At 52.4% G+C, this 21,784-nt stretch overlaps 2 protein-coding genes across 2 annotated transcripts in view; one reads left to right on the top strand and one right to left on the bottom strand.

Annotated features, from left to right (window-relative positions):
- Nucleotides 1–4,412, top strand: part of ACOT11 (acyl-CoA thioesterase 11) — a 152,016-nt gene extending 147,604 nt beyond the window's left edge. The window contains exon 17 of the mRNA XM_047082351.1: nucleotides 218–4,412. Within this exon, the coding sequence (XP_046938307.1) occupies nucleotides 218–373 (156 nt within the window). The 3' untranslated portion in view covers nucleotides 374–4,412. The remainder of the gene's footprint in view (nucleotides 1–217) is intronic.
- Nucleotides 543–12,507, bottom strand: FAM151A (family with sequence similarity 151 member A). The gene is made up of 8 exons (XM_047085129.1): nucleotides 12,381–12,507; nucleotides 11,239–11,385; nucleotides 6,205–6,357; nucleotides 5,036–5,195; nucleotides 3,393–3,617; nucleotides 2,540–2,679; nucleotides 1,641–1,784; nucleotides 543–1,216 (listed from the first exon to the last, which is right to left on the bottom strand). Exons 1-8 carry the CDS (start codon nucleotides 12,505–12,507, stop codon nucleotides 543–545), a joined length of 1,770 nt encoding a protein of 589 aa, XP_046941085.1.
- Between the last annotated feature and the right edge of the window lie 9,277 nt (nucleotides 12,508–21,784).

The following is a 21,784-nucleotide window of genomic DNA, read 5'->3' as shown; positions in this document are numbered from 1 at the left end:
CCTTCATCTGCCAGAGGAGGCACATGATGACAGTGTCCTGTTTGTCAGTCCCCACAACAGAGGTCAGGGAAGCCTGCTGGAGGAAGTCACAGTGTGTCACCTTCTGCGGCCCAGGGGTGCTGGCTTGCGTTTTCTGCCTTCCCTGCCCGCCTCATGCCCACCTGGCTCCCCCCGGCCCCCCGCCCAGCCTCCCTGAGTGTGGCTTCCTGTCCTGCAGGTGTCCTACTACAACCAGGCTACCCCGGGCTTTCTCAACTACGTGACCACCAACGTGGCTGGTCTCTCTTCTGAGTTCTACACCACCGTCAAGGCTTGTGAGCAGTTCCTCTTGGACAACCGGAGCGATCTGGCCCCCAGCCTCCAGACCCTCTAGGCAACCCTCGGTGGCCACCTCCTGCCCACGCCCACTCCATCCGGTCCCCGGGGACGGGACACACGTGCAGTGCATTGAGGAAGGCAGGGGCATTTATTCCTTCCTGCCCCCTCCCCGCCCCGGGGGAAGCCTTCACCCAGGGGTCCACCTGCCCAGCACCACTGGGCGCTCAGTTCCTGCCAACGTCCGCCAGCAAGTCTTCACGGTAGCTCTGGGGCAGCCTGTAGTAGATTCGGGTCTTGTCCATAGCCCTGGCCGCCAGCAGCGCTGCCCTCACGGATGCGTAGTTGCCCCCCAGAGGGCTCTGCTCCACCGTGACAGTGGCCCTGGGGGAGGCGGCCAGCAGCCTGGCCACGACTCCAGCCGTGTTCTGGCCCAGCAGTCCTGCGTGCAGCTGGAAGGACACAGGCTGCCAGAGAGCCCGGCACAGCTCCAGCATATCTTCAAGCAGCTGTTCCCTGTAGCCACTGCCCAGCGCCTCCACGGGCCAACCCGGTGCCACTGTCACATGGGGGAAGATCTCAGCCACAGCCGTAAGCAACTCCTGGCCGTCCAGGTGGCCAGGGACTGCAAAACTGCCATGGGAGACTGTGGCCCCGATCCACACAGGCCGAGGCAGGTGGCCGAGTGTGGAGAGATGGGCCAGCATGGCCAGGGCTGGCCGGAGGGCTGAGGGCTCTGCTACGTGCAGATGGACACCCCAGTGTCCAGGACGCCCAGCGAGCTGCAGCAGGCAGGACTCCAGTGTCAGGGCGGGGCCTCCCGGGGCACGTACGATGGGCACCGGCTCCTTGGCCGCAGGCTCCTGGAGGCTAACGTTCAGCAGGATCATGCCTTCTCTGTCTGGAAGAGGCAGTGCAGACAACGGTGTCAGGAGTTGGGGTTGTGGGGTGTCAGAGGCCCTTGTGAAAGGGGTGGTAAAGGAGAAGCTGGTGCCCCATCTGCTGAGATCTGTTGATTGGTCCAGGCTCCGGGTGGAAGGGTTGCTTTATAAATGTGCCCGGGGCTCATAAGGATGACGTGATCAGCTGCTAGCTCAGCTCTTGGCCTTTGAGCCCTGGGGCCTGTGCCTGCCTCTCCTGCAGCAGATATAGGTCAGGGCTCAAGGGCACTGAAGGCTAGGAGTCCCGTGCTCTTGATAGCCCTGTACTCCCCCACCGCGGCATCCAGCCCGTTGCCACGGTAACAGAGACCCTAGGTTCCTACCCCAAGCACAGGAACCCCCCACAGTTTATCTGGGAGCACGAGGGCTAAAGACAGACCTTACCTGGGAGGCTAACCATTGCTGTTCTCCCGTTGCCCTGGATGTCAGGAACCAGCCACTCCACGCTCAGACCGTCTCCCCCAGGGGGCTGGAGAAGAGGGATCAGGCTGCCTCCCGTGTAGTAAATTCGCTTCCGCGTGGCATTCGCTGTGGGACCCCAAATTGCCAAGGTGAAGCGGCCACCATTCACGGAGTGCCTTCTGTGCACTGTGTCTACGCGCATTCTAAGCCTCACAGCAACCCTCCAGGCTTGCTTGCTCCAGTGGAGTCCACTGGAGATTATAAGAGACTTACCCAAGGTCCCACAGGCAACGAGCAGAGTTGCTGGGGTGGGAACCTGATGGAGCCCCAAGCTGGAATTCCCCCTCCCCTCCCCTAGATGGCGCCTGTGCAGGAATGTTGAGAACCCGATGGGTTCCCTTTGGGATGGTTTAACTGCAGGCTCTCCTAGGTTCAGGGTCAAGGGAATGAGGGGTCTGGACAAGGGAACCGGTAGCATCTGGGCCACTGATTAGTGGGTACAGTGAAGGGGTCAGTCTCTGAGGAACTATGCTGTAAGGGAAAAGTACATGGGGTTTGGAATTTGCTGGGTTCCAATCTAAGCTGTGCTATGTACAAGCAAATGACTGTGTAGATTACTTAACTGCTCTGAACCTCAGTTTCGCTATCCGTAAAACAGAATCACAGCTTCCTGGATATGAGGCTTGCCCAGCATACCATACCGAGGTCTGGCACACGATAGGTGCTTAAAAGGATTCCTTGACCCCGTTAGACCCAGAATTTTCCTCTTCCGATGCCTCGCCCCTCCAGCTCTGCTCCAGTGTCCACCAAATGCTGCTCTGTGCAGAATCCAGGCCCACCCCACCCCCCGCCCCTTCCTGCCCGCCCACACCCTTCCCTACCGGCCAGCTGCTTGAACTGCGACAGGACAGGCTCGAAGAGGTCATAGTAGACTTGGTGAGAGGCACTGTTGTCTCGGACATAGAGGAGATCGTCCACTGACACGGGGTCCGAGGCGCCCTGCCACAGCGTCAGGCTGTACCTGGGGCCCAGAGAGCCAGCTCAGCACCTGCCTGGGCCCAGCAAGGTCCTCAACCCCACTCCTGTGCTCAGAACAGGACCCTAGCTAGGCAGGAATAGAGCATCTGGCCTCCAGCTTCCCACCAGCCCCTTCTCCCTGAGAACTACCTCCTCCTCAGGGGCAGAAGGAGCCACAGGGCTTCACTAATGGAGAGCAAAAGCAGAGACTGAGAAGGACGGAGGGGATGGCCCGCCCTGCCTCCTCACTGGGAATGTGTATTTCTGGTCCTGTCTTAGGGAAGGGACAAGGACAGAAAGGGGTGGATACAGGGCCGTGGGGGAGAAATTAGGTGTGGAGGGGGAAGGAGACAGCCTTGAGACTCCTGTGGGAAGTGGCTGAGGAAGGTGGGAGCAGACTGCAGGAGTGCAGATGGGGGTCCCTCAATTCCTGCAGGACCATCCTGGGCAGAAGTTGCAGGTGCAGGCTGTGCAGGGCACAGCTGGCTCCCATGGGCAGAAGACTTCATTAGGTAGATGTTATCCACCAGTGGACTGGCTGCCTCAAATGGTAGTGAGCAGCCTGTCACCAGAGGTATACAAGCAAAACCAGGGCCGTAGGAGAAGATGTGAGCACCAGCGGGTATTAGACAAATGTGTTTAAGTGTCTAGAAGCATCAATGCCTGGGCGTGGGTTTGGTGGGTCAGGGGCTAAGGCAGGGGCCTGGGAGTTTTCACCTCTGAGATTGGCCCAGCAGCCAGCTGAAGTGGGGCCAGGCAGCCCGCACCATGACAGCCCGCACGGGGAAGGTGACCTTCTGTGGCAGTGCTCCCACCAGTCCCTGCATCTTTTCCACCATGGCTCTGGTGTATGTTCTGTTCGGGAACAGGGGCACATAGAGGGTGGTCCAACCCGGAGACAGGGTGGCCTCAGGATAGTTCTCCTGGACCAAGGCCAGAAACCTGCAGAGAAATCAGAGACACTGGTCTTTGAGAGCCTTGCTGTCCCCTTCCCCATCTCCTGGGATCCCGTCACCGTGCTAGGAAGTGACAAGGCCCGGTGAATATAGAATATAAGGACAGAAGCAGAGTCCTGAAGAACATAAGTGACTTATTTAGGTCCTATAAATAAGGCACGGACTTTGGAGTCAGGGGTTCTAGGTTCCAGGTTCAGGTCCTGACTCTGTAACCTTGGGCAGCTCACTCAACCTCTTTGATTCTCAAAGATGGCGTCCCTTTTGGGAGGGCAGGGCCTCTGAAGCGTCCCCATCTGGACCGGGGAGACAAGCCAGGGCCCCCCGATGTGGGAATTTGGACTCTGCCAGCTGTAAGTCTCTGAAGCTTCAGATTTTATTTTTAAATTTCATTTAAACTTTGCCCTGATAGAAATTTTAATAGAGAAATAACATGACCCTCTCCTCCCTAAACTAGTGAGTGAAATCGACACTCCAAGAAGATGAGCCATATTTATCTTGGGGCCACTGACTGCATTGTCCCAACTGCTGCTTTCCAAATGCATCTCAGTTTGAGAATCACAATAAACACTGGATGGATGGATTGTTGGCTGGCTGGACAGATGGATGTTAGAATCAGAAAGGCCTGGCTTTGAATCTTTGCTTTGCAATCATTAGAGTTAGGCCCGTCGCGTAACTCCAACGAGATTGTTCTTCTGTTAATAAAATGAAAATAATAGCACCTACCTCATTCTCTTGATAACTCAAGTGCCTTTTGAAACAGGGGCTGGGCACATAATAAACATTCAACAAATTGAGTCTTGATTACTGGTCAGCTTTCTCTTCTGCAAAATGGGGGGAGATACTCCTAACGTGGTGTTGCTATGTAAAGGTCAAATCGGACACACTCTCTTCTTTTGTGTGGCCCTTCACTATAAACTGTGGAGCACTAGGCATCTGGGCTGTGTGACGGCTGCTGGTGGCAGTGCCGGGATTTCAGGGGGGCTGGGGAAGGAGTTAGCACTTTTAGACTTTTTTCTAGCAGGCCAAGCCCTGCCTTGGTCACTGGGGATACAGAGAGGACTGGGCCCTGTCTGCCCTCCAGGAGTCCACAGTGTAGTAGGGGCTGTAACCCTGTCATCGGTAGTGACAGCCCAATGAAATCAGGGCTGTGTTAGGAGGGAAGTGTGGAGGAAGGTTCTCAGCAGCCTGGGATGTCAGGGTCGTTTTTGGAGGAGGTCATGACGGGGCCTAGCTTCATCAGGGAATGGGGGAAAAGGCAGAGAGAACAGCACGTGCAAAGGCTCAGAGGTCAGATGACAGGGTGTGTCTGGAGGTAAACTCAGTAAATGTGCCCTGAGCACTTTCTGTGCCAGATGTTGAAGGAAGCGGGCTGGATGCAGCTGGGGCAGAGAGGTGAACACTCACTGTGTGGCATTGACCTCGATTGAGATGGGCACATTGGGGCCCCTCAGGATGTCGGCATTGATCCACACAGGTCTTCGGACTCTCCCGTCCTCTGTGAGCCGCCGCAGGAGGGCCAGGGAGGGGCCCACAGCCTTGAGGCTCTTGAAATCCAGTTTGATGCCTGTGGGGAGGGGGCCAAGAACTTGGGGAAATGGCCTCTCGCGCTCAGGGCAGAAGGAACCGGCAGACTTGACTTCCTGGAGCAGCGAGAGCAGGTATGGGGTGTGTGTGTGTGTGTGTGTGTGTGTGTGTGTGTGTGTGTTTGGGGCTGGGAGCGGGAGGAGGAGAGAAGCCAGGCACCAGATTCCAGCTGGGTGAAAAGAGGGCTTTCAAACAGGCAGAGCTAACCCAGAGGAAGGACCTGCCTCCGGGGAATGAGCTTCTGCCCCCGCCCCTGGGGGAGAGGGGGAGGAAACAGAGGCTTGGACTTGGGCTGGTGTAGGGGTTGTCAAGCATCTGATGAAAAGAGACCATGGTTCTTGGAAAGGGCAGGCTTGGAGGGTCCTGAGCCACCTGAGCCTGTGCGGGGAGTCACTTAGCCTGCAGGGAGGGGTGTTTGAGTAGAGGAGGGCAATCAAGGTAGATGAAGGGCCCCTGTGAACACAGGCCTGTCCACTCAGGCAGCCAGGGGCCGGCGATGAAGAGAACTGCAGGGGCGAGGCTGGGAACTGGGAGAGGGGTGTGGAAAGCCAGGCCAAGGAGATGACACTTTGCCCGAGGACAGTGGGGAGCCATGCAGGGCTAAAGAGGGGAGTGGCATGACAAAATGGGCATTTTGGAAATCTCACTCAGATGTGCCTGGTGGCTGCGGTGGAGGGAAGACTAGAGCGGCTGAGTTTGGGGACGGCATGTGGTGAAGGGGTGAAGGACGTGGGGGGAGGTGTGAGGGGGATGCCTTGATGCCTAGATTCAGATGGCAATTGGCAAAGGGACCTGGGAGGGAAGGGCAGAGTTGGGCTCTGAAAGGCTATACCCAATTTGGAGGATTCAGGAGGGAACAACCTGAACGTGTTTGGCACTTTGCCACCCCCCACCTCACCTGGAATTCTCTGGGCCACTAGGGCCGGAAAGCTCAGACAAGGAGCCAGGGGAGGACCCGAGAGCTGGGGAGGGGCTGAGAGAGTCCTCACCCTTCTGTGAAGAAGCCAGCACAGCCTCCAGCCACTGCTGGAGGGTGTTGTCGCTGTAGATGGCTGGGGGGTGCGCCATGACGGGGACTCCTGTCTCATTGACCGTGTTGAGTCCTTCTACGGTGACGTCTGCCTCCAGGACCATGGCGTTGCCTGGGCAAGAGGCACAACTCGATCAGTTCCTTTAAAAAAATTTTTTTTTCCCCATCACCAAAGCATCATGCGTTTATCAAAGAACATTTGGAAAATACAGAAAAGCAGGAAGAAAAAAATTCATCCACATTTCCATCATAGTTCACGTTCGGATGTATTTTCTTCCATTTTTGCCTACATATGGTCTTTATACAATTGAGACCACACTACATTTGTAATTCTTGATCTTTTTCTTTCAGTATTATGGCATCTTCACAACCTTCTATGTCTTATTAAAAAAGAAAAATGGCTACAAAAACTCTGGTTGTGGGTGCTCACCACGATTTAGTTAACCACCTCTTATTCCTGAGACATTTTGGTAGTTTTTAATTCTTTGCTACTAACAAATGGTGCATATTTTTATCCTGACTTTTGAATTATTTCTAATCCCTACTTGTGGAACTTGAGGTAGGGCCATGAAGGGTCATTTTTAAAGTGTAAATTATTGGGGTGTCTGGGTGGCTCAGTTGGTTAAGCATCCAACTTTTGATTTTGGCTCAGGTCATGATCTCGTGGTTTGTGGCATTGAACCCCGCATCAGGCTCTATGCTGTTGGTGCTTGGGATTTTCTCTCTCCCTTTCTCTCTCTGCCCCTCCCCTACTCATGCTCTCTCTCTCTCTGTCTCTCAAAAAGTACATAAGTAGGGGCACCTGGGTGGCTCAGTCAGATAAGCGTCCGACTTCAGCTCAGGTCATGATCTCACAGTCCATGAGTTCGAGCCCCGCGTCGGGCTCTGTGCTGACAGCTCAGAGCCTGGAGCCTGCTTCGGATTCTGTGTCCCCCCCCTCTCTGCCCCTCCCCTGCTCATGCTCATGCTCTGTCTCAAAAATAAAAACATTAAAAAAAATTTAAAAAGTAAATAAGTCAACATTAAAAAAAACTAAGTCCATATTATCACATCACTGTCTAGAAAAGTTGTTCTGATTCATATTCCCACCTGAGGTATGTAAGCTTGCCCATCTCCTTGCACCCTTAACAGCACGGAGCATTGTTCTTTTCAGTTTTCAATTTCAATTTTTAAAACCCTGTCCTCCAGAGTTCAACCTAGGAGAGAGTTAAGGCCTTCCCAACGGAAGCAGACCGGGAAGACCCTGCCAGGGTCACTCGGCATTTGGGGTGTGCAGTGGAGGGAGGGAGGGGTCACGTTCAGCTCTGCAGCATAACAGACACTTGCAGGAGCCCTTTCTCCTGGTTTGCACTCACAACCTCCTGACCTCTCACCTCTAGCCTGGCTCCCCTTGAAGTGCATTCTCTACACACAGCAACCAGAGTGAGTGTTCTAAACGTGTATGTACCTGATCACGTCACTTCCTATAAAAAACAACCAAACAACAGCCCCACCCATTGCCCTTAGGATCAAATCCAAACTCCTTACCATAGCCCTTGTGGTCCTGCATGGCCAGGCTTAGGCCCTGACAAAATTTCCAAGCTCACCTTGAGTCCTCCTCTCCCTGATCTCTAGGTTCCAGCCCCTCCAGCTTCTGCAACATTAACGTGCACACAAATCACGCAGGCACTCTTAAAATTCAAGTTCTGGGGGAGCCTGGGTGGCTCAGTCAGTTAGGCATCTGACTCTTGATTTCAGCTCAGATCATGGTCCCGTAGTATGTGAGATCGAGCCCCACATGGGGCTCTTCACTGACAGCGTGGAGCCTGCTTGAGATTCTCTCTCTGCCCCTCCTCTGTGCGTGTGCTCTCTGTCTCTCAGACTAAAGAAATAAACATTTAAAAAATATATTTAAAAAAATTCAAGTTCTGAGCAGTGGGATCAGGGGTGGGACTGAGATACTGCATACCTAACCAGCTCCCTAGCCATGCCCATGCCCTTGGTCCATGGACCACACTTTGAGTAGTGCTAAGGCTCGAATTTGTTGTGTGCTCCCATCTCTGGGCTCTTGCTCATGGTTGTTGCCTTGGCAACACTCTTTCCTCTGCAGCTTTACTAGGCCACCTTCTGCTCATGTGTTAGTGTTGGCTTAAAATATCGCTTCCTCAGGGAGGCCGTGCCTGAACCCCATGCCCAGTCTGACTTAGTCACCTGCTTCTGTGCTACTTTTTTGAGTGCTTGGCCCCATGTAATTGCTCACTTAGCATCAACCTTCCTGATTGTAGGCACCAGGGAGCAGGGTCCAGGTCTGAATTGAACATCACTTGAATTTCTGGTGCCTAGTTGGTATCAGGCCTCAAAAACAAAAAAAAACAAAAAAAACCCAAAAAAACAAAAAAAAAACAAAAAACAACAACAACAAAGAGCTTCGCAAATGGTTGTTGAATGATGAAAAACGGAGTGAATTAATGATAGAAAAGTCAAGATCGATAAACCCAGGTCCAGAAAGGTTAAAGAAACAGCTTGGCCAAAGTCAGGATTTTTGCAGATTTCTCTAGAATCTAGGTGCCTGGATTTCCAGGAGGTGAAGGAAGGTGAGTGCCAGGCTGTCCCTGGCAGCCAGCTGGGCATTTCACATCATCGCATTTCATCCTGTTATAGATCCTACTTCTAGAGTGTGGGACTCCCTGTTGGCAAGGTGAGGATGAGCCTCCCCAGGCCATGAAAATAGGACATAGGTGTTAAAGCACGTTGTTACACTGTAAAGGGCTTTATGAAGGCGGCCTTCATTTTGATGAGCACAAATTTCTTTCTCATCTTAACTTTTGGTTAAGATGCAGAGAGGGGGGCGGGGCAGGGGGGCGCCTGGGTGGCTCAGTCGGTTAAATGTCCTACTTCAGCTCAGGTCATGATCTTGTGGTTTGTGAGCCCAGCTCAGAGCCTGGAGCCTGCTTCAGATCCTGTGTCTTCCCCTCTCTCTGCCTCTCCCCCGCTCACGCTCTGTCTCTCTCTCAAAAATAAGCATTAAAAATTTTTTTAAAAAAGACGCAGAGAGAGGGGTCCAAAAGGCTTGGGCCCCGGTGAGGCCCAGAGAAGCCAGGCCAGAACCGGGTGGGGGTGCAGGTAAGAGGGTAGCTCATGAGAATGGATGCGTAGCTGTCTCCTTCCCCATCCAGTGGGGGCCGGTGCCAGTCTCGGGGAGGCAGGGTGCATCAAAAGCCATCTCTGAGCCCTGGTGACCTTCTGATGCTGCCTCCCTTAAGGCGCTGTGAGCCCGTTGGAGACAAGGTCACATCTTACTCATTTCTCAACCTTCCCCTGGAGATCGACCCAGAGCAAGGGCCCAGCCGCACACTCAGTGAATTGGACTGAAGACCGGCAGAAAGTACATTCTGGACCTAACCTGCCTCCTTGGGATTGCCACCTAGACCCAGCTTCTTCCTCAAAAAAGCCTTCTGTCTTGTCTTGCCCTCGAGATGCTGAATCTGGGGGGCCGCCGTGTTCGGGCGGGGTATGAGGAAGGGACAAGTGAGGAGGGAGGGAGGGCTGTGTCCTGAGGGGACAGGAAGCTCCCGAGGCCTCCCCTCATTCCACCCCACGTGCCAGGAGGCTCTACACAGCACAGCCAGGCAGGACAGCCCCCCGGCCGAGCGGGCAGGCTCTGGACCCAGATTGCGGCCTACTGGTCCCAGCGCTCCTGTTTGCAGTCTGTTAACTCTGGCAGGTTACTGGACTTCTCTGGGCCTCCTTTTCCTCACTCACAAGAATTATTATTTAATGGAGATAGCCTTGGTTAGGCATTCACCGAGTGTTAATCATTATTCACGTGGAGGAGCTCACGGAACTAGAGTGACCGTACCTCCCCCTTTGCCTGAGATAGTCGGGTGTATTTCTGTTCTCCCTGCACAATTTTCTTTTTCGTTTTTGCTTATTTTTATTATTTATTTTGAGAGAGAGAGAGGGAGAGAGAGAGAGAGAGAGAGAGAGTGTGTGTGCACAAGTGGGGGGAGAGGCAGAGAGAAGGAGAGACGGAACCCCAAGCGGCTCCGTGCCATGAGTGCAGAGCCTGATGTGGGGCTCAGACTCACAAACCGTGAAATCGGGACCTGAGCTGAGATCAAGAGTCAGACGCTTAACTGGCTGTGCCACCCAGGTGCCCCATGTTGTCTCCGCATAATTTTCGGTAATGATTTCTTTCGCTATCGGAAGTGCCCTGGTTCGGATGACAAATGAGACGGAAATTCTACCAATCCGTATTCTGCAGAGGGAAAAAGTGAACTGCGGACAGGTGACGTCACCTGTCCCAAATCACTCTGCCAGCAGGGGGCCAAGGTAAGACTTGAACCTGGTTCCGTCTGCCTCCCAGATCTTGGCTCCGGCCCCTCCTCTCCACATGGAAGTCATGTCCAAGATGATTTCACCAGCCTAACCTTGCCCCTGGGTCCCACTCGGTCCCCACCCCAGCTGTGGCACCACCCTTCTCCTAGAAGCCTACTCCGGGGCTCTGGCAGGACCCTCCGGGAGAAAACTGGGCCTGGGGTTCTCTCCGGACCCCCGAAGCTATGCTAAGGGGTACCTCTCCCTGCTGCTTGCTATTGGGCACTGCCTGGTTGGAGTTATTGACTTTCTTCTTGGCCAAAGTCCTGCTATAGTGGGGCCGGATCGCTTGTCTGCTACCCCAGGGCCGCTGACTCGTTGCCATAATCAGTCTGAACTGGAGACTCAGGGGCATCACACAATTCGCTCAGGTTTTCACAGCTTCTTTTTGATAGCAATGGGCCTCAAACTCACATATCTTCTGGCTTCCACAGGCTAGGCAGGGACAGCTGTCAGCTGGCAGGTGGTGGAGGGGGCAGCTGGGACGGAGGGCAGGACATGATGACTTTGGAATCACACATCTGGTTCTCACCACAATGCCGCCTCGTAGGTGGTGCTGTCTCATCCCCACCTCTGCTCTCCCCCCACCTCCTCCACCCCCACCCTGGCCTGCCCCAGTCCTGGCAGCCAGACTTACTGCTTAGGGCAGCCCCCATCTCCTTCTGGCTGTTGGCAGCGTGGTACCAGGTGACCAGCAGGCCATCTCGTTGGCTGATCTGGCCGAGGCTCTGAAGGTAGTCCAGCATGTCTGCGTCCGGGCGGCAGGCAGCTTCCTGCTCACAGCCTGGCATGAAGCCCAAGGGGTCCGTTAGCATCGGTTCTCGCCTCTGCCCAAGACTCCTGTCCGTTCATCCCACTGACCCTCCCTGGGCTCTCAGGGTGTGTCCAGCTCTCCATCTGACAGCGAGACAGGGGGTCTCGGGGCCATCAGTGCTGTGCGCGAGAGAAATGTGTGGGCTCCTGGGCACAAGGAGACCCCAAAGCAGCCTAGGCAGTCAGGACGTTCACAGAGGAGGGAAATTTTAAGGGGGCCTTGAGGTTGGGTGCAAATGGGATAGGAAAGGGGGACTGGGTTGTTCCTGACAGAGAGAACAGTATAAGCAAAGGCTGGGCCCGAGGAAAGAGGGTGGTCACCTAGAGGAATAACCACTGGCTTGGTACAGATGGCGGTGGGGACATGGTGTGGGCAGCATTGGAAAGGGGCATTGTGATCAGGTTGTAAACGGCCATGAACGCCAGCAAAGGGGTTGGCTGTGTGCTGAGGGCAGCGAGGGAGGTTGTATTTAGCAAGATCTCACGGGCTGCAGAGTGAGCGCTGGCTGGAGAGAGCAGGCTGAAGACAGAGGCCGTCTGCAGGCAAGCCGAGGCAGGGGTCAAGGACCCCAGAGGCCGGGGTGCCCGGTGGGCAGGGAGGGTTGAGGGGGCGCAGGGTAGAAGCCAGGTGCTGTGGCTACAGACACGAGGCAGAAGCGGGAGTGGAGGCTGCCCCCCAGTTTCCGCGGGAAGGGAAGGGGAAATGGGCATGGGGGGAATACGAAGTGAGCTCTGTCTTCTGAGTCTGGGATGCCCACATCATCTTCAAACGAGAAGGCCCATTCAGGGGCCCAGGAGGGAGGTCTGGGCCGGGTGGGCAACGGGAGCCTGGTGGAGGAGGAGGGGAAAGTTGATGGGGCCTTCTGCTGGGGACAGAGTCTCAGTGGGGGACGTGGGATGGGAGAGGAGGCTGTCAGAGTGGGCGACGGGGAAGCCAAGCAGGTGGCACGACAGGGAGGCCCCTACCTGGCCGGGTGCGTTGCTGCAGCACGAAGCTCAGGACCATCCCAAAGGCGAAAACCAGAACCACACTGGCACTGCCGACGAGGGCCCACTTGGTCTGACGGCTGGAGCACCACTTCTTACACGCCATGACGATCCTCTCTGTGGGATGCCTCCCAGCTCCTCAGGCCCAGAGTCCCCAGAGGCTCCCTGTAGCTAGGATCCCGGGGGAGGCAGGAGCCCCATGCGGCATCCACTTCTCCACGGAGACACTCCAGCTCCCGCAGGTCAGGAACATCTAGGTGCAGAGACCGCCCCTGAGGCTCCTCCTCCTTCCCTCCCCTCCTCCTCTTTCCACACCCTCTCAGGATCTTAACGAATCCAGCAGAAAGTCCTAACACCTCCACCACAAACTTTGAGCCCTTCAAGAGGCCAGAAAAGGTTGGACCAAGCCCCTTGTCCCCTGCCTTTCTGTTCCTGCCTGGGAGTCGGGATACTGCCCACTCGACCTTGCTTTCCTGGAGATCGGAGCAGGAGTCTTCCCCTGTGCAAAAGGTGGCAGCCGGATCCTTCTTTTCCGTATTCTGCCCTGCCCCAGGAAGTCACCAAGGTCAGGCAAGGGTTGATGACAAGGACAAATTAGATGTGCCCAAGGCATATGAACTTTCCTTCCATCCCAGATTGTGGTTGACAGATTATCTACCTGAGATTGAAGCTGATAGGCTTGGCGTGCTGGCCTAGGTTACACAAGCCACTCCTGGGGCAGTGAGTCCACAGGGAAGGGGCTGAGTCACCACCTCGCTCTGAGGGTGTCCTGGGGGCCCCTGGCGTGGGAAGTAAGTTAGAGACTGTCCCTACATCAGGGACCCTGGAATTTAAATGAGTCCAAGAATCACCTGTAAGGTACACAGGGACTTTGGTTTACAGAGGCTGACAGAGAAATCTATCAGGGCCACTGATAGATTGACTGATTCAGAAGCACACGCACGTGTGCGTGTGTGTGTGTGCGTGTGTGTATGTGCCTGTTAAGACGATCTAGAATGATGAATGATGCCCAGGTGGGACGATGGAGGGAATCCGGGTGGTGCGGAGCATGTTGGGAGGGAGTTTGGTTCAGATCTCGTGGGGTCATGGGGGTCATGGGTCATCGCTGAGGAGCTACCCAGGAGGACCCTGGACACAGAGGCCTGGGGCTTGGGACCAAAGATGAAGGTGAGAGCATCATTTCCTGCCCAACCACAAAGAGAGAAGGGTCTTTCCAGCCAGCACACTGTGTGTTGCTCGTCATTCTTGGGAAAGATGCCAGTGAGCTCTGAGCTTCCCTACCTCTCTTGGCTCTGAGGTTTCTGCAGGCTGCATCTCGGGGGAAGAGGGACCTTATCCAGCTGTGGCTTTCTGGTAGGCGGAACAGCTCTGAAATGGACACCAGGCTGCAAAGGACCCCCCTATGACACTTCACACGAGACAGATAACCAATTGGTTGCTGAGCCCCGCTCTGTGTGCGGCACTGTGCCAGGCTCTGGGGACCTCCCCCCCCCCGTGACATATTGTAGGAGAGAAGAAACCAAGGGGTCTCAGGAAGCTCTAGCATCTCGTATGTAGAGCAGCCATTCTAGGGCTGGTGCTGAAGGAGGGGGGTTCAAGCCTGTAAGGATGTCAGACCCGGCAAGCGCCAATGGCAGGGCCCCCAAGGGGAGCAAGATGGGTCAGGGAGGCACAGGGGGGATTCGGAGCACAGAGGAGGAAGCCAGTCTCCTGGGTGGGGCAGGTGGCCTTCAGAAGAGGCATGGCCTGAGCTGACCTGGAGAATCATGGGGACAGGAACTAGGGGAGGATGTTCCAGACAAAGGGGAGTGCGCAAAGTCGTGTGGGAGAGGCCTTGCTTGGGGACACGGGCAGTGCAATGTGACTGGATCACCAGGTGGGAGTGGGGGTGCTCAGGGAGATGGGCCTGGGGGGTGAGAGGCCTGGGTCACCCTGATAAAGAGCTTGGCCCCAACCTGCACAGGGTGGGGAAACTTCACCTATGGGAAAGCAGGAGAGACTTGCTTGGCTTTGCATTTTGGAGGGTGATTCTGGAAGTTGGTATTGAGAAATGGCTGGGGGAAGTTCCAACTATCCCTAACACCTGGGCTGTCTGTTTTAGCACAGCCTCCCTCAGCCGTGTGACTTCCCCCACTACACCACTCCGAAGGACAAAAGGCTCACTAAGGTGTGAACCCCAGCCTTTGTTACCTGGGTCACTTTGATACATTGCAGACCGGAAACAAGAGGGTGTTAGGAAGCAGCAACATTTCAGATGGGGAGCAGGTGTCTTTTGGAAGGAGGCTCCGCCCACTGGCCCTGAGAGGTCCCCTCCGGCTTTCCCTGAGGCTGCCCCTCCTCCCCTCCTTCCCCAGGGGAGCTCATCAGAATGTGGGGAAATGCAGCCTTGAGGTTCCCCAGCTAGGAAGAATGACTGATTGTTCCTGAATCCAGCTCACGAATGTTCAACTCGCACTAGCTGGGGCCCACTGGACTTTGGGGAGAACAACGTGGACGCTGCTTCTGAGGCGTTTAGAATCCAGTTGCCGTGTTAAGGACGTGGGAGCAGAGAGAAGGCCCCTGGCCAAGACAAAGCTGTCTGGAAAGCTCCCTGAGGGAGCCGGTGGTTGATATGGACTTTGAAGGGTGGGTAGGATCTCTTAGAGACAAAAGGAAAGCTTATGATCTTCCCCCTTATAGAAGTGATAAAAGAAAGATGTTGGAAAATTCAGAAACATGGAAAAAGGAAATTATTTGGAAATGAACAGTGAGATCCACTAACCAGCTGTAATTTGTCTTCATTTTGTTGAAGCTCCTTCCAGTCTTTTCAATGCACACTTATTATTAGTATTTTTGCTTTGTTTCGCCTTTTCTAGTGGGCGTATTAGTTTCCTATTGCTGCTGTAACAGCATGGGGCAGGGAGGGAGGCAAGAGAGGCCAGGGTAAGAATAAGACTCATTTCTGCGGCAAACACCTTCTTCTGCAAAGACCTTGGGTACCAGCTCTGGGCCAGGCTTTGGGTGCCAGGCAAGCAAAGATGAAAAGACATCATCTCTGTCCTTAAAACATCCTCGCTATAATGAGGGAAATAAGCAAGTGACTAGAAATCTACAGCATGCTGTCTTCTGAGCTATGCTGCAAGAGCAGAGGAGAAAGCCTTAACTCAGCTGTGGGGAGGGCATCATGGAGGGCTTCCTGGAGATGATACCGCTTGCATTTTGACAGACAGGTAGGAGTTATACAGGTGAAGTGGGGAGGAACTATCCGCAGAAAAGGGGGCCCCCAGAAAAAGAAAGACGAACACAGCTTTCTCGACAGAAGAAAAGGCACTTTGGGTCCTCAGCCGTCTTGTGAAAGAATGTAAGAACAAACAGCCGCCTCCAGGTCGGGACCTAGCCTCACCATATTCGGAAGTGACGACTGACCTGATGCACATTCTGAGTTCTCTCCGCAGGATCTAAACCCCTCTGAACACTGAGATACCGGACCCACCGGAGCCAGAGAATCGATGATGCTGACCCTTGCAGGTTCTCGAGATTTTGACCTGGACTCAGTCACCATCAGATGACTTTTGCCCCAGTGCCATGCTGTATTCCCCATTACACAAACCCTTTCATGGATTCCTTAGCTGAAGAGCTCCGCGATTTTGTTGTTTGAGGAGACACTGCTTTGGGAAAGGTCCCTGGTGGCCTCCTTCTCTTGTGGCAGGTAAAACCCTTCCTTTTCCTATTCTTTGCCTTGGCTGTGTCGTTGGGCTCAACACCAAGAGGTGAACCCAGTTTGGGGCAACGGAATGGAAGAGAAAGGAGACTCCAGATGGAGGGAGCATCGTGAGAAAAGGCACCGAGGCAAGGATCATTACCGTGAGTTCGGAGATACCACCGTGTTGCTAAAGCAGAAATTGTGGAGGAGGAGACGGTGGGAGATGAGACCGGGTAGCAATCCGAGCAGTGTAGTGAGCTAGACACGCTAGTGGACAAACCTCCCGTGAAAACAGCTTAAATACTGGATGAAATATAATAATCTTTTAAAGTGTATCTCTAAGCTGATGAAAAATGACACACAAACAGGAACAGGAGCTCTAAGAGGCAAGCAACTGTGAAGGCTGACTTTTGTCCCGAGGAATTTGGCCAACCCCTGGTGATGCTGAGTTTCCACTCTGGTGGCTGTACAGATAGGGTGACAAGGGATAAAGCCTAGGGCCCCCTCCAAAGCGAGGATTTTAGTAAGATACATGAAAATGGAATCCAAAGTCTGCACTCTTGGTAAGGGTGCACCAAAACTGGTGGGTTTGGCCTTTGGTGGGTTAAAAATATTCCTCTGGGGGCTCCGGGCTGGCTGAGTCAGCAGAGCGTGCGACTCTTGATCTTGGGGTCATGAGTTCAAGTCCCACACTGGGCGTGGAACCTACTTAAGAAAAATAAACTCCTCTGAAAATTATTAACCACAGGCTGTCCCTCACACTGGTCCTTGGTCCAGATTCATACCGCCTAAGTGGTCCAAAACCACTAAATGGTGGAATTTAGTTTAAGGTAGTCGGTGGTGCCCCAAGGCAAGTAGCAGAAGAAAAAACAAGTCTTCTCATGAGGAACATAGCTTCAACCAGGACTTAAGGAATTCCCAGGCAAAGAGTCAAGGAAAATGAACAGCTCAGAGTCTGCAACCCCCAAAACTCATAAGAAAACAAAGCCCCATGAGTGAAAATTGACAGAAAAGCAAACAGCAGAATCAGACCCACAAAGTCTTTAGAAGTCAAAACAACCAGACATGGGATAAAATAATGTGTTGAAAAAAATTAAAGCTGGCTTGAAAATATGAACAAACAATAGTAGATTATATAGAGTGACCAAGCAGATTCAAGAGGGAGACAAACAGAACTTCCAGAAATGAAAAAATACAAATAAAATAAAAAAGCTTAATGGGAAGACTTAATGTAACTTAGACATAGTTGATTAGAGAATTAGATAAGATCTATCCAGAAATCAGCATAGAAGAACCAAAGAGATAGGAAGTATGACGGAGAGAAGGACTAGCATGCATGTAATCAGAGTTGTAGAAGAATCGAGAAAGAACAAGGGAAAGGCTATAACAATAGCCTATAGCCAGTAGCCTATAACAATTTGTGGAAAAGCCTCCAAATGATTGAACACCAACCCCCAGATTTAGGAATCACAATGAATCCCAAGTAGGAAAAAATACAATCAAAAGCAATCCATAACTACATACGTCATAGAAAAATTGCAGAACACCGAAGTCGAAGATCTCAGAAGCAGCCAGAGATAATAGGTCAATCACTCCAAAGCTGGCAAACTGACTTCTCAAAGCATTGATGGGATCCAGGAGACAGTGTACTATCATTATTACTCTTGATAAAATGAAATAAAATAAAATAAAATAAAATAACAGACACGCTAGAATTCTACATGCAGTAAAAATAGTTTCAAGAAAGAGGATAAAATAAAGTTGTTTTTCTCTTAAAAATTTTTTAATGTTTATTTATTTTTGAGGGGGGAGGGGCAGAGAGAGGGGGAGACACAGAAACCAAAGCAGACTACAGGCTCTGAGCTATCAGCACAGAGCCCGATGTGGGGCTTGAACTCACGAACCGCGAGATCGTGACCTGAGTTGAAGTCGGATGCTCAACTGACTGAGCCACCCAGGCGCCCCAAGGTGTTTTTTTTTTCCAAACAAAAAATAGCTTACCACTAACAAACTCTTCCTAAGGAAATGATAAAGGCCATTCCTCAGGCAGAAGGAAATTGATCCCAGATGGTGCATCCGAGATTCGATTTAAAAAATGGTCAGCCAATGTACTGGTTAAGCCTAAACAAACACATATCACATAAGACAATAATGTCTAATTGGTAGGATTGAAAAGACAGACCCAGACTAAAATAAAGGATGACACTAGCATAGAAGTTGGTAGGCGGCTGGCTGGACTGAAACTTGCGGTTTTCATTTGTTGTTTTTTCTGAAGCCGGATAACACTATTAGTTAAGTTTAGACCTTGCCAGGGAAGTATGCATGTTCACATGGCTAGCGTAACCCTGGGATAGGGAGCTTCCACGCAAGCAGAAGAGAGAAAAGCAGAGTGAGAGAAGGAAGGCAAATTCAGTAATCCTAAAGTGAGTAAGAAAAAAGAAAAATAAGAAAAAAATTTAAAAGGAGAGATTCTACCTTTAGTAATGGCAAAGTGCTCCTATTGGACCAACCCTCCTGGACATAACAACTGTGAACTCTGGACAAAATATGAAAACAGCTACCTGGGGGCGCCTGGTGGGCTCAGTCAGCAGAGCATGCAACTCTTCATCTTGGGGTTGTGAGTTCAAACCCCACATTGGGTGCAGAGATTACTTAACTGAAAGAAAGAAAGAAAGAAAGAAAGAAAGAAAGAAAGAAAAGAAAGAAAGAGAAAATTGTACAAAGAAAAGCAAAATACAACTACCTGAAGATTCTGGAAAGAGATAAAAAGCAGGAAGAGACAAGGGGAAACAACATTTGGAAAGAAGCTACCACATGCAAAAGTATGTGAAATCTCACAAATAGTATTCAACCAAAGAAGCTAGAAACAAAAGGGTATGCGCTGTATAATTCTACTTAATGGACCACAGAAACAGGCATCTCTAAACGATGGTGTTAGAAGTTGGGACAGTGGTTGCCCTTGGTGGGGGATAGTGACTGGAAGGTCTCTGGGGTCCTGGTAATGTCCCATTTCCAGGTCAGAGTGCTGGTTACATGTGTTCATTCACTGGACGAAAATTCATCAGAATGGGCATGATGCGTGCAGTTTCCTGTATGTATATTGTGTTCTAGCACAAATTAACAAAATCAAAAGGGAGCAGAAACACATAGGCAGGAGCAGACTGAGAAGGGGCCTCCACGCCAGACCCAAGAGCTTGGACATGACCTTGGGGGTGGTGGGAGACACTGAAGGCGTGGGAATGAGTTGTCAGGGAGGCTGCAGGATGGTGGTGGCTGTAGCTCGTGGGAGAGCTTGCCCTATGTGACATGATTTAGAAGACTGGCCAAAATCTGGGCTTCCAATGGTGAGGACCTGAGCCAGAGCAGGGGTGTGTGGGGTTGGCTTCGGAGACAAAATTGGAAGGACCTTTGGTTAACTGAGTGCCCGAGGAGAGAGGGACTCAGAGGTGGTTCTTGGCAGAGGCTTGTCATTGCAGCTGGAGAGCAGGTGAGGGGCTACTGGGGCAAGATGAGAGTTCCTGCCCGAGGAGGATTCTGCTGAGAAAGAAAACTTGGCCATGTTGGTTGGTAGGTCACGTGGAAGAGGCGGCAAGTGGTTGGGACCTCTAGACGGCACAGGCCCCTGCAGCAGCAGGTGGGTGGGTGGCACAGGGCCCCGAGAGGGCAAGACAGCAGGATGCAAGGCAGCGGGGCAGGGGCGGAAAAGGAAGATCTGAGGTGGACAGGAGGGAATTCACCGTAGAGCGCTAAGGCACCCGAGGTGGGGACTTGGGGTGATGAGGCCAGATTTAATGACCTGGGTAAATGGGAATACAGCTTAGTGGATAGTTCTATTACAGCTTTTTAAGTGGCACCCAGTGAAGTTTTTCTATGTAGTCACTGGTAATCTTAATCAGCTTAGTTTTTGCTCGCTACAAAGCTTTTCTTTAGCAAGATAATGGTTGCTCTATTTCCTTATCCTGGAATCTGGGTTTCATGGTCTGGGGCTCCTGACCCAGCCCTCATCCCTGCCCTACTCCAAACTGTTATCTGTGCCTTAGGTGAGGAGGCAGGGTGGAGTAGGGCAAAGATAAGGGACTTGCACAGTGTCTTAGCTCTTGACCTTGGGCCAGGATTTTCCATCTGTGGGTCTCAGTGTCCTCAACGTGGACTGCCTATTTCCAAAGCCCTTTGCATACGCCCCGCTACCCACAGGCTTCCCTTTCAGGTCTGCTGTGCCCCAGACCTGCAATGCTCCTCAGAACCAGGCTGTCACCCCAAGATAAACAAAGGCATAAGATCATATGGTAAGGGGCTTTATGGGGAGGCTTGAATCCTGGGCAAGGGATTTGGCCTTCATTTGACTGAGGTCATTTCTAGGCAGTGGTTGAAGGTCCTTCTATGAAAGGATAGCTCCCTGCTTCTATCTACCGTGTAGCATGAGCGGGGGCCTCATTGGCTGGGAACTCCTGAGTCATGGTGACCTCACAAAGACCACAACACGGGCCTGGGCTGGGGGGAGACTAGGTAAGCTGAGGGGTGGCTCTGGGAAAGTCCCAGGGGTGGGGGCATCCTCCACAGCCTGCACAAGGCAGTTACCACCTTGACCCCTCCCCCCTGGGGAAAGGTCTTTCCCTTCTGGCTGTAATTCCACAGTTAGAACTTCTTATCTTTGGCTTAAGGCTGAATTTTCTGTTGCCATGTGGATGCCCCAGGTGGAGGTAACGCATCGAACTTTCCATCAGCAGCTCAAGTCTCATGGAGAAAGAGTTTAGGCTTGTTCTGAGAGCATGGCTGGTGGGAGTTGGGGGAGGTGAGAGGGAAGAGGATGCGGAGATGAAGGAGGAATGCCGTAGATGGGGTGGTGGGGTGGGGGGTGGCGGGGGAAGAAGGCAGAGAACCTGGAAGCCAGACTTGGTCTTTATCTCAAGTCCCCCTACCATATCCTCACCCAAGAGATGATAAGGATGAGCATTCACGGAGGTACCATTGGGGGCCAAGTGCTATGATGATCATTATGTCCATTATCCATTTTATTCCCTCCACTAATCTTGTGCACTGAGTATTTAGATTGATACAGAGCATGTTGAGGTTACCTGCCCTTGCTCACACCACTGGTGAGAGACAGAGTGGGTTTCAAATTCAGGTCTAGCTGACCACAAAGCCCTAGATTTGTGCATTATAGCTGGGCATCAGGAGGTTGTGTTGTTTTCACTAGACTTTTCTTCTAGGGTTGGGGCCTAAGTGGCAGAGGGAATGGAGAATGGAAAACAGGAAGATGTGGCTTCACTGAGTGATTCATGCCTCAAAAATCTCTGGGGTGTTGTAGAAAAAGCTGTCAGTGGAGAGGACCTGGGTTTGAATTCTGGCTGCCATTTTCTGGGGCTTTGCAAACATTACTTTGGATTCCTGAATAGTCTCACTTACCACACCAGTAAGTGAAGATAATGATACCTATCTTGAAGAGTTGTCATCCACCCACCCATCCATCCATCCACCCATCCATTCCCTCACTCCATGAGCATTTCTAAACCTCCCCTGTGTGCTAGGTATTGTGCCACATGCTGGGGAAAAAAGAATAACAAGACAGCCAGAGATTGACCAAGCTCATTTTTTAGAGTAGAGACATACGAGTGAACTGAGTGATACACTAGAACAGAGTGATCACAGGAGGAGGGCACTTCACCCATATTTGAGCGTCCCAGGAAGACTTCCTGGAGGA

Source organism: Lynx rufus, unplaced genomic scaffold, assembly GCF_022079265.1.
Source record: "Lynx rufus isolate CCGP_SWC_20201006 ecotype Redwood Valley unplaced genomic scaffold, mLynRuf1.p SCAF_2, whole genome shotgun sequence".
In the NCBI taxonomy this organism is placed as follows: Eukaryota; Metazoa; Chordata; class Mammalia; order Carnivora; family Felidae; genus Lynx; species Lynx rufus.
Note: the sequence above shows the minus strand (reverse complement) of the source record. Positions and strands in the feature narration are given on the sequence as shown.